Source organism: Trichomonas vaginalis, chromosome IV (genome assembly GCF_026262505.1).
Source record: "Trichomonas vaginalis G3 chromosome IV, whole genome shotgun sequence".
NCBI classification, from domain to species: domain Eukaryota; phylum Parabasalia; order Trichomonadida; family Trichomonadidae; genus Trichomonas; species Trichomonas vaginalis.
In genome coordinates, this window is record NC_067206.1 from 29717246 (window position 1) to 29729974 (window position 12729).

The following is a 12729-nucleotide window of genomic DNA, read 5'->3' on the forward strand; positions in this document are numbered from 1 at the left end:
TGGCTGCAGGATTCTTTAAAAAATTATGGGATAAAGTAAAAAGAGGAGCGCATAAAGTTTGGGAAACAATGAAGAAAGGAGCAAATTGGATATTTAAGAATAAAGAAGCAATTAGTGACGTTGCTGAAATCAATAACGCCAAAAGCTGCCCCAATAAGAGAAATATTAAATAAAGGAGAAAAAGTTTATCAAAGACTTCAACCGATACTAAGATAAAAATAATATTTATTTATTTTTCCACTATCTACCTCCTATTTTATTAAGTATTCCTTCAGCTATTCCACCAATTGCGTTACCTGCTTGTGCTCCCATCGCCGGATTACCTGCTTTAGTACCTAATACTCCACCTATGATAGTTCCTGCCGTTTTCGCTACTGGTGCCAAAAAGTTTGCTACAGGTTTAATAATATTTTTATGAACCCAACCCGCAGCTTTCTTAATTCCATCCCATAATTTTTTAAAGAATCCTGCCGCCATTTCTGATTTAATATTAATTAAAAAATATATTTCATCACTTATATTCTAAATTTTTATTTAATGATAAATGAAACCAATTTTAAAATAAATGAGAGACAGAGGAGGAAGAAATAAATGAAAGTGAAAATGTTCAACAAAAAATAAACATTGTTAAACCAATTACTGAAATAAAATTTTTTTCATCTGTTGAAGAATTTAATGACTATTATGCTAATAATAAAAAATTATTTGAAGAATTGACAACGTGTAAATTGAATAAAATGTTTAAAGTTGATGGATTCAAAATTTCAAAAATAAAGGGGGTGGTTAGTTTGAAATCTATTCCTCAATCAAGAATCACCTCATTAATGAAAATAGATGATTTAACAAAAAGAATAGAAATTATTGAAGAGCGAATAAATCAAATTATTGATTTCATAAATCATGACTCGTTGAGCCCGGGTCCTTAAAGCCCATCACTGAGTTCAAGGTTATATTCATCAAATATTTCATTATTAAATGCAACTTCTGCTAGTTTATTTATTTTTTCGGAGTTTTGTGACGAAGTGCGAATCTTCACTTCGTCAAAAATATATTTTTTAATTAATGGTAATATAGGAATTGTAGGAATAAAAACTTTTTATAAATTATTCATAAATTTTTAAAATCTGCTATTCGGAAGTATGTTCAAAAATCATTCAATTATGTGAGAATTCTTACGATTACAAAAAAAGTCACACAACCCGCATTCATATACTACTTGTAATTTCGTTTTTTTGGGTGTGCTTATAATGTTACATATCAATATATATACATTTATGATTTTGAATATCAGGATTGTTGCATGCTAAGATCAGTCATAATGTAAACCTCTCAATTTTATTGTCGTGGGAAGTATCTCAATTCCTTCAAAAAATTGAAAAACTATTTAATTTTAAAAATATAATACTTTTAATTAGTTAGTTAATTAATTGGAGATATTTTTAAAAAATCACTTTTGATAATACTTTTGAGAACTTTAATTAAAAAAATATATTCAAAAATATCCAGGATATCAAGAGGGAATTGTTCCTTATGAGGTATATAGTTATGATGTATACCTCATAAGGAACAATTCCCTCCTTAAAATGAGAAAACTTGTTCGAAATTGTTTATCATTTCGAACAAGTTTTCTCGTTTTTAATAACAAACTAAAGGCTATGAGGCATTGATTATATATTAGTGCCTCACAGCCTTTAGTTTCTAATAGATAGCTGGGAAACTTTCTCCAAATGATAAGTTATTCAGAGAAAGTTTCCCAGCTATCAAGAGGGAATTGTTCCTTATGAGGTATATAGTTATGATGTATACCTCATAAGGAACAATTCCCTCCTTAAAATCGTAGACATTTTTATACTTATTAATCAACCGTTCAAAATCATATTCCTCTGAAAAGTTATTTTATTAAAAATTTAGAATTTTAATAAATATAGAGTTTGAATTTCATACAATACCTATATATTTTCAATAATGGAATTTGAAAACCATTCTCAAAAGTTCTCAGAAAACCTTTTTTTCATTAATTTTAAGAAATCTGAGTATTAAATTAAGTGATAAATTCGTTTGACACTACTTTAATTTTTAAATTCAAAAAATTATATGTGCTTCTTAAAATGACTCAAAAAAATTTTATTATAAAATAATATATAATATTAAAAATCCCACAACATTTTTTTACTTTACATAATCGTACTTCCTCGACGATTAATTTCCACTCAATTTCTATCGTTGACCGAACTTAGCATGCAACAGGATATCAAACCTTATTTAGAAATAACTGTAATTGATGATTTTATATTTTCATAATGTCATTATTTAACATTATCGGATTTACAGGCCTATTACACAATGATTTTTAGGTAAAAAATACATTTCAAAGTTCGAATAGAATTTCTAATTTTTTTTCGGATTTGTTTTGATTGGGTAATATAAAGTAATTTTCTAATATAGAATATACATGTTACGTTTATTAGATTTATGCACAAATAAAAACATATATGAAATGAAATATAATTCATTCATGATTATCTTCGATTTTTTTCATAGGTATAACAAACTTATCAACTTCAGGATACTTCGAACAAGGTATCCTAACAATTTCAGATGCTAGCATCAGTGAAATAACAATGAAAATTGCCGAAATAGTGTTGAAAACAATAGAAAGAACAATTTCATTTCTTTCATGATATTGGTACAAAAGATAACTTGGTACCAAAACAGTTATTATATTATGCATTGCTTTCAAAGGTTCAGCAAGTAACTTGTACAAACTGAAGGACAAAGCGTTCGTGTACAAAATAAATCTGATTCTGCAGAAATTAAATAATCCAAGGATGATGAAGTGAATAAAAACAGTAAAAATAAGTGTCCTCGAGTGTATAATCAATAAAGCTGTTTGACAAACACTCTCCTGGACATCTTTCAATGGAATGACGTGAACAATCGGACAAAAAATGAAAAGAACTAAAAGTAAATTGCAGCAGCCTTCAATGCCTGTAAACATCTCTGGATTCATATCAGAGTTGTGCAGGATATACTCTTCTAACGTAATTTGGCCTGCACGTAAAACTACATCGAGAATACAAATGAAAATAACTGTGACAATTACTTTGGCACTTTTAATCGCAGCTTCGTTCGTAATGATTGCAGGAATGGCAACACAGATAATGGAACAGAGAGCAAGTACAACGGATACCCACATGTAAGCGTACATCTCTTTATTTAAGAATTTATAGCGGAAAATAATTAAAGTAATAATTACCATGATGGAAGTGATAGATGTATAGTATGCGTTGATTCCATTGATTAAGAACATTGTAATGAATGATTCGAGAATATCAAATATAGAAACTAAAGGAAGCATAAGTAATATTTTTTTCGGGATTGGTAATTGTGCTTGATTTTCTTGAACCCTTTTGAATATAAGCGATATTGGGATTCCTGTCATCATCGCTAATGACATTGTTATTAAAACGAAACAAGTCGACTGATACGTTTGATATTTTTTTTCGCCGCATACGTAATAATATGATTGCTGCTTCGTAAGAATGGTACCTATGATGGTTGATAACGTGGATCCCATTAAAATTCCCACAATGCACCATCGCCTTAAAAAAGAATTTAAATCAAGAGGTAACATACAATTTGACAAATTTTTTCAAATCCGGATCATTTTTGAAATTTACAGAGAACGCAAATACAGACTTAAGGATGTCAATTCGGAAAATTGTTTTCATTTTAGGAGAATATAATTTTCCTTTTGGAAAATTTAAAAAGTGAGACGCGCAGGATTCGAACTTTTTTTAAAAGTTGATTTAAATATATTCTAGTGTAGATTCTAAGGATAATATCATATTTAAAATAAGAATATACTAGTTTAGGTGGTATAATTTTTTTCGATAAATTTGAGAGTATGTACGTTTGGGGCATCAAAAGTGTCAATTCGCTCAGCGAAAGCTGAGCTAGCTTCGTTCTCGAAAAAATAGGGAAGGAGTGAAAGAGAGTGATACAGATGTTGACACATTCATATCATTTGAACAAATTTTGATCAAATTGAAATTCAATGAAATTCAATTCACTTCATATCCTTCAGTCAGTACATTGACATCCTTCTACATCACAATGATAACTCGTGCATCAATAGTTCTACAACTAACTCAGAAAAAACAAGATTTTTACTTCCAGCTTACAGCTTTTAAAAAGTTTCGATGATAAAAATCACTCTACTCTTGTTTATCGATATGTTGTGATAGTAGGTAAACGTATTTTTATCGATATTAATAAAAATATTTTTACGAAAATCTGAACCAATTACAGAGTTATTCATAAAGTTTATGATAACTGTAATTACTTTATCTTTGTTTAATATTTGAATAAACAATTTACCCAGATTTGCTTTACTTTTACCACCTCTCGAAAGCTGGGGACACCGCCTATCGTTGGGAGTAGCTATTAAATAGAACCACCAAGGGTATTTTTCGAACTGCCGGTGTAGTGTAGTGGAAACATCCGACATAATGATTCGTTATGCCAAGGTTTGATTCCTATTTAGCCAATTTTTTTCTTTTTTGGATCATGAATTTTTTTTTGGGTCACTATAAGATTTGTTTCATGTTCTAAATCTGCTGCATATGTAATCTATTTTTATTTACCTATTTTTTAAAAATCTATTGGATTGCCAAATTTGAATATATTTAAAATCATAAAAATCCAAAAAAACTATAAATATATGTTTTATGCATAGTGCCGATACTCAAATATCAGATTACTTAGATCCATGAATAATATCCGAATTTTTTTTCTTAAAATTAAACTTCAAAACTTCTTGCAATCTTATTCTTCATCAATTGTAAATTTTTAAAACCATTTTTTAAAATAATTTTGCGTAAATTTTATTCTCATGTTGTTTTAATCGAAAATTGATACATTTTCAAAAAAATAATATTGACTTATGAAATTCATTTTTAAGGTGAAATAGTATTGTTTTTATTAAAGTATATGAATAATATATAAAAAATTAATGAATAATATAAGCAGATTTTTAGTTTACAAAACAAATATGAGCAATGCAATTTCAAACTTTTGCTGGCAATTTCGATATTGCTCAAGTTTGTAGTATTTGTGATACCTATAACATCGGCTTAATCAAAATTCGATTTTTCTTATGAGTTATTGAGAAAATTTGATTGCAATGAGAAGGATTTCGACGTTTTTGATAAACTAAGAGCTGAGCTTTAGGGGTTCAGTTCATTTATGGCTGTAGTTTGATGCGTAGATCTCTTTTTTATTGTAAATTCTTTCAGCATGGAGATCGAGAATGAATCTTTTGAGAACTTTATGAGTTTTTACACCCGTAAAGAGGTCCTTCGAGGAAAGATAGTCCAGACTACATGAAGATGTGGGTTAACCAAAAAAATCCGATGGTTTCCCCATATTCATGTAGATCTTCGAAAAAATGAGCACCAAAAAAGCCAAAAAAATAGGCTTTTTATTGGATTTGTACACTAGATCAATAATCTATTTAGGATCTGACACTCTTTTTAGCCAGAGATATGAGGTCCTTTCTAGGAAAACGATCTATTCATCCATAAAAAAAATGAATTATCGTTTTCCCCAGAAATTACATGGGGAGTGGTAAAAGTAAAGCAAATCTGGGTAATTTAATTTGCATAATTTTTTTTAGTTGAAAGACAGGAAACTTAGTTGAGTTTGTATTATTTTTATCGTTCAATTCATTGTATCAGTGAGTGATCCAGATATTTAAGATATTTACAAAAAATTTATTAATTTGATTAACAAATTTTAATCAAAATAGCAAAAATCTATTTGATAGCTGTAAGCAAACAATAATTTTTATTTCAAGCAAAATCAATTATTTTCATCTAAACGTATAAAATTGTCAATTTTATGAGAATAAATTTAAAATCTCATGAAATATAAAGGAGAGTAATATTTTTCAATTTTCTTTTTTTCTTTGTCTCAAATATTTTCTGTTGGGAATTTTCTTGTTATCAAAAAATAATTTTAATATTTGTTTATTTCATTACATACAATAAAATTTTAAAAACTCTATTTGTTCACAAGAAAATTTTTTCCCTTCATATGAAGAAACATTTTGTTCTCCATTTGATGCTGAGTCTAAATCTCGATTTTTGATTTTTCTTCTTTCCAAATTTCTTTTTTCCAAATTAGAAGTTTAATTCAAATTTTCAATAGTTTATATATTTTCTCAAACCGTCTTAGATTTTCTCACTTTTTAGGGATTTTCTCTCAAAATATACAAAAATAGTAATATCAATACATGTGTCTAATATACTTTAAAACCATCGTGATAAAATTCAAAAACGAAGAGTTCTTCTCTCCAAATTTTTTTCAAAATCAAAAAAATGAGATAAAAAAGCACGTTTGGAAAATTCATTTTTAGCATTTTAGGAATTTTCTCACTTTTCTTCCAAATTGACATCCTTATACAGACACAAAATTACAGATGAATATTGGAAAATTATATCCAAATTGTAAAAGGTTAAGTTAGATGGTCATACACTCTCAAAATTTGTGAGAGAGTTCTCTATTTAAAAAAAAAGATTCGAGCGATTATAACTTAATTTATCATGCTTTTCATAAGAATGTCACTGTGACATAATGCATATTATAAGCCTCAAGCATATAATGAATATATTTACAATGAATAAAAACAAGTTTTTGGCAAATTCTAAATTCATAATTGCTTTAAAGTCGGAAATCTCTTCATATGCTTCGTATAATTGAGAAACATCATCGTCAGACCCTTGTTTCACCTATTGGTAACCTTAAATATCAAAATATTGTTTTCGATTTTTATTTTGAATGCAGATGACTAGGTTATGAAAACATATTTGATATTATATATAATACTTATTGTCATTTTTACCTAAATTAATAAAATCCAATGTTAAATAAAAATGTTTTTTCTTATTCAATGATATTTACTAAAGTAACATATTAACATATTAAAAAGAGCCCCTCTACATATATTTTCATCAGATTGATTATTATTTTGATAATTTTTTTTTTATAACATCAAGATTTGATACTTTCAGTTTCAACATTCATTAAGAAATTCTATGTCTCAGCCAAAAAATTCAAGAATATAAAATATAAGAAATTATTTATTACATCATTATAAATACAGCTATGGAAGAATAGCCAATTCTTGATACATCAGTTACTCTTTGAAAACATGTAATTATTCCGCATGCTTTTGTGGCTGAATACGAAAGACCACCTGTAGTAATCAGGTTTTTAATAAAATCTTTATTCTTACTGTCAATCAGAACGCCACAATTTAAATTTTTACAGCCCAAAAACGCATTAGCATCAACGGTTGTTACATATAACGGAATATTTATACTTTTCAGATTGATGCAGTATGCAAATGCTTGCGCTCCAATTGAAACAACAGAGTTATCCGGTATTGCAATTGATTCAATATTGATGCAATCGAGAAACGCACAAACTGCAATTCTGTTGACATTCTGAGAGAAGCAAAAGTGCTTGATACTTGAAGCAGGAGGGAAGCAGATCAAATTACTTCTTCCACTATTAAATAGAGCACCATTATCAACTTCAAAGTATCTCTTATCCTGGCAAACAAATGAAGAAAGATTTCTGCAGCCTTGGAAACACCCAAAACCAATACTTTGCAAGCTACAATTATCTGGAATTATAAAAGTCTTCAAAAGAGAACAATCTTTGAAACAATAGTTAGAAATATTTTCAACTAAATTTGGTACAATGAATTGGCTAATTTTTGTACTTTGAAAAAGATTATCTCCTAAGCTCTGAACAGTAGTTGGAATATTAATTGTTTCTAAATATGTGGCACCAGCGAATGCAAAACTACCAAAGTTCTGTATAGTACAATTTTTATCAAATTTCATTGATTTGATTTTTGTATCTGTGAATGCATAAATACCAACAGTTGAAACCGAAGAAGGTAAATTGATATTTTCGAGATTATTGCAATATGCAAAACAATAGTCATTTATCATTCGAAGACCATAATTCAATTGCAATTCTACAAGGTTCACACAGCTACTAAAAACACTAGAATATAGGTCATAATATTTTTCTTGATCATGTCCATCGAAAATCACTGATATTAATGAAGAACATGAATAAAACCCTGCATAATCAATCCATATCAATTTACTTGGAAAATGAACCCGAAGCAAATTTTTACATTGAAGAAAAGCTGAATTACCTATTGTTTCCAATGTTGAAGGAAATTCTATTGATTCCAAGAGCCTTCAATATTGAAATGCAAATTTTTCAATATTTTTAATGACACTATTTTGCTCGAATTTAATGCTTTTGATATTGAGATACTCGAAAGCTGATTCTTTTATTGTTATGACTGTATTTGGAATAGTAATATTTTCTAGATCCCCTAAATATTAGATTAGATTTTGTTTGGCATTATCAAATAATATTTGTTGTGTATCCAAGTTGAATTTCGACCCTTTTCCAAATTCAATTGAGGTCACTTTTGTTCCTGACAGTACACCTCCACCTATCGATTCAATTGTAGATGGGAAGTATATTAATGATAATTTATTGCAATATGCAAAAGCGCTAGCTGAGATAGAGGTAAGACCTTCTGGTAAATTAATATTTGATACAGCACCGGAATAAAAGCAATTGTCTCCAATACTTTTTAATGAATTACCAAAATTTACCACGGTTAATTGTTTGCATTCATAGAATGCACTTCCATAAATGGAAACTAAACTGTTTGGCAGAGTTATTGATGTTATTAAAGATCTACTTATCGACCAGCTAGCCAAATTTGTGATCCCTTCATTCATGAGAATTGAACTTCCTCTGAATTGGTAGAATGCACTATAACCTACTGATGTCACCGTTGATGGAATTGAAAAAGTTGTTGAATATGCAGGGGGTACTAAAACTATTGTTGTTAGATCGATACTGAATAAAACTCCATTATCTGAGACATAATATTCGTTAGAATTGGAAACTGAGATATATCTGAGAACAGGATTTCCTGAGGCAGCATCACTTTGAAAATTTCTAATTGAAGCTGGTAAATTTAATGTTTGAACATTTGTAAATCCAAAGGCATATGTTTCTATTGAATTTAATAAAGAATCTTCAGGGATTGTGACATATTGTAAGTTTTTACAATTTTGAAAACAACCATACTTTATTGCTTGGACTCTACTTGGAATTGTAATTGATGTGATGAGTTCATTGGTTGCAAATGTTCCCCTTTCTAATGATTCAAGATTTGTGGGTAATGTAATCGATGAAATTTTTTTACAATCAGAAAATGCAAATTTCCCAATGGTAGTCAAATACTGACAATTTGAAAAGTCGATTGCCTGAAGTTTTTAACAAGAATAAAAAGCGCAATCATTAATGGTCTTAAGTTTCGATCCAATAGGAAAATTAACTGTTGTGAGGGTCCCAGCACTTCCTGTGAATGCAGAATTAAGACATTTTGTGTCTTTGGATTGTCCATAGATAATTTCGCAGTTAACTTTGATGTTAACATTGACACTATTGGTTGAACTAGTAAGAGTTTTACCGTCAGCAGAGTATTCTTCCACTTCGTTATTTATAGTTACTTATTAATATTTCTGAAGCTTAAAGTATGGCAAATAGTTTTCAAATCTAACCCAAATCAGTTGCCATGATCAAATTTATTTGAATAGGTGGTTTATCGAATGGAATCTATTTTCGTACGATTTTAAGGTTAATAATTATGGTTATGTTTTTTGTTGAATGACAAACATAATATGATAATATGTTGATATTTAAAATCAGAGGATTCTTATTTTTGTCTCGAATGCCACATAGAAAAAATAAATATTATGCAATTATTTGATGACGCGATCAGAAATATGGTATATGATTACACATAGTATAGCATTTATTTTCAGCAATTTTGGTAAAAAAAAAATTGAATTTTAAAATTTGGTTTAGCATATATACAAAACATACACAGTTTGGTGAGATTAATAATTTAGCAAAATAAAGTTTCACCTGAAAGGATAATACTATCATAAAGTTAAATTTGCAATAAAATGCAAATGTTAATGCTTAAATCAATCTTAAAATGAATAATTAAAAGATGTGATTAGCAATAAAAGAATTATAGTGAATAAATCATGATCGATAAGTCTTTTTTTAAAAAAAATTAAATTTCCATATCTCATATAAAACATATTGTATTGGAGAATAATCATTTCTAAGAAATGACATAATTTTATTTTTGAAGGGAAATGTTGGAACAAAAAATATTTTTTATCGGCAAAATCAAATAAGCTAAAAATAATGTACAGTTTTAATTCTTTATGTTTTTTCTCACCAATTTTTTTGAAAGCATTTTCGTTAGTCCAGAAATTTTTGAATAGTGCGTTCAAAATCTCTCATGCTACACTATATTTACATATTAAGAAATACAAAATTTATTTTATCTCGCTTGACGGATGCAGTTAATAAATTGAGTGTGTCTTCTCAATATCAAAAAATTTTAAAAAATTATGTTTTTTCTTTTAAAATTTATGTTCATCGATTATATTAATTCATCGGAATATATTTTGTAGAAAGTTGTCCCTAATTTATTACATTTTCTGAATTACTTTCAATCTTTGTAACATTAGAAGATAATATGGATGTTCCTCTATCTAATATCCATGCTATGTGTAATATAAAATCTTTTCATATTGAGACAAACTTCATTTTCTTTTTCAAAATATTGAATACATTCATAAAAATCAATGTAGAAAATAATGTATTCAATTCTCTCAATGTTTTTCACTTCAAGTAAGAGATGCAAAAAGAGATTGAAAGAAATGATAAGCTCCGGAAAGACATCTTAAATGCCCGCTACGTAAATAAGCACTTCAGAACTACGGCCAACTCAATTCGGGACTACGAAAGACTCAAGGTCCGAATTACAAAAATTGGTATTAAAATGGACATTGTTACAGCTTATCTTGAAAACATGTTTGGCCAGCATGCAACCTCAATAATACTGCTTTCACAAGCAGCAATAATCGAGGAAAATTTATCAATCGAAGTTGATAGACTTGCCAAACGAAACAGGCAAGCGCTTCTATGCTGGTTTGCCGAAAACTGGGAAATAATTCTACCATTTTTGAATCAAACAAAAGAGAAAAAGAAATTAAAATTATCCCAAGTTAGGAGTTCTCCTGAAATTGATATTTCAGATTTATCCCAGCTACTTAATATGCATTAGCTTTTTTATCTTTCTATTTCAAATTTTTTTTGTTATTTCAGAATAAAGAAAATTCGCTCTCAAATCGTAAATCCTTTCAAAAAATAATTAATTGAGTTGTGTAGCAGGCGTGAGGCAGTTTTTAAATTATTCAACTTACTATCGTGATTTTATATCATACCATTTTAGAGAAGAATTAAAATGATTTAAACTTCATTTTCAAATCATAATTAAAATTATAAAAATATAATATTCCAATCAGCAAATTAATATGATTGTGGAAACACAATGAAAGTTTTCTATTTCAATTTATTCACAATTTTACTTTCAAATTTTAAAATTCCGAATGCTATATCATGAAAAATAAGCGGAAATACTTAGCAATGTCAAGTGTGTAGTTGAATATCGTGGATAAAATTTGGTTCAAAAGCTTACAAAAAATCATCAAATTCAAAATAAAAAAAATCAATCTGAATACTTTCCAGGCTTGGACTGAATAATACATGCAACATGCAGCGAAAATACAAAGTTTTTATAATTTTTATTAAAATTAAAAAATTTGATGAAAATCATTTGATTATTTTGAAATTCCCTTCAATAACGAACGATATGGATACTAAAATCTCATAATAACCCTTTTATTTTGAAGTAGTTTGATTATTTACTTCAGAAAAAGGAAAATATTCAATTTCTGACCTCAAGCGGTTTATTTTATTTTTTGAATTATGTACTCAATCGGTATTATGAAATTGAGACGCATTCAATAATTTGAGAATATGACTACTTTTAGAAATAAACATCAAATTATTATTAATCATCAGTAATTATCTATAATTTCATATTTTGTTCTTTAACGATTTGATTTTAGAAGTTCGATTACTTTTTTCTCAATTATTGTCTCTAATACTTATACGAAAAGTAATAATGATTATTTATGTTTTTAATCCTCGCTGAAACGCTTTCAAAAATTTCAAAGTATCCACAAAATTTAAAAGCAAATTTTATTATTGTCTAAATTCAAGCATCCATTCTTTTAATGAAGTGGAATAGATCAGATAAAAGTTAGTCAATCTATCAGTACGTTAGTATTCATATTATATTGATATAATCTCTTTATAAAAATTGATTTTATCTCTAAAATCTTAATTTCTTCAAATAATAATGTTTATAATATGCATGACATTTCTCATATCCTGATATTGCTACAATACATAGATTACGATATTTTTTTATTTAAAATTATTGTTTTTCCAGAAAATTCTGTTTAATTCATAATCTCTACATAAATAAATTCACCACTGACCAGTTGTGCCGAAAATAATAATCAACATCCAAGAAGCCTGTAAATTAAATTTAATAAAAAAATTTTCTTTTAAAAGAATATTTCTATAGACCATGGTTTAATCAAAGGAACATCATTTAAGAATCCAACCAAATAGTCATAAATTGAAGGGGAAAAAATTACAGTTTGTGCAAATTAATAATATATTTTT

The 12729-nt window shown here is 27.9% G+C and overlaps 3 protein-coding genes across 3 annotated transcripts; 1 reads left to right on the forward strand and 2 right to left on the reverse strand.

Annotated features, from left to right (window-relative positions):
* Nucleotides 1-2339: 2339 nt before the first annotated feature.
* On the reverse strand, nt 2340-3746 carry TVAGG3_0192040 (solute carrier family 35 member F6 family; the record flags this gene model as incomplete). The annotated part of the gene is made up of 1 exon (XM_001315730.2): nt 2510-3577. One exon carries the CDS (start codon nt 3575-3577, stop codon nt 2510-2512), a length of 1068 nt encoding a protein of 355 aa, XP_001315765.2.
* Nucleotides 3747-7145: 3399 nt separating this feature from the next.
* TVAGG3_0192050 (regulation of response to stimulus) lies at nt 7146-8024 on the reverse strand (the record flags this gene model as incomplete). Its single annotated transcript, XM_001315731.1, has 1 exon — nt 7146-8024. One exon carries the CDS (start codon nt 8022-8024, stop codon nt 7146-7148), a length of 879 nt encoding a protein of 292 aa, XP_001315766.1.
* A 2804-nt stretch (nt 8025-10828) lies between these two features.
* On the forward strand, nt 10829-11257 carry TVAGG3_0192060 (uncharacterized protein; the record flags this gene model as incomplete). Its single annotated transcript, XM_001315732.1, has 1 exon — nt 10829-11257. The coding sequence occupies one exon, from the start codon at nt 10829-10831 to the stop codon at nt 11255-11257; it is 429 nt and encodes a 142-aa protein (XP_001315767.1).
* Between the last annotated feature and the right edge of the window lie 1472 nt (nt 11258-12729).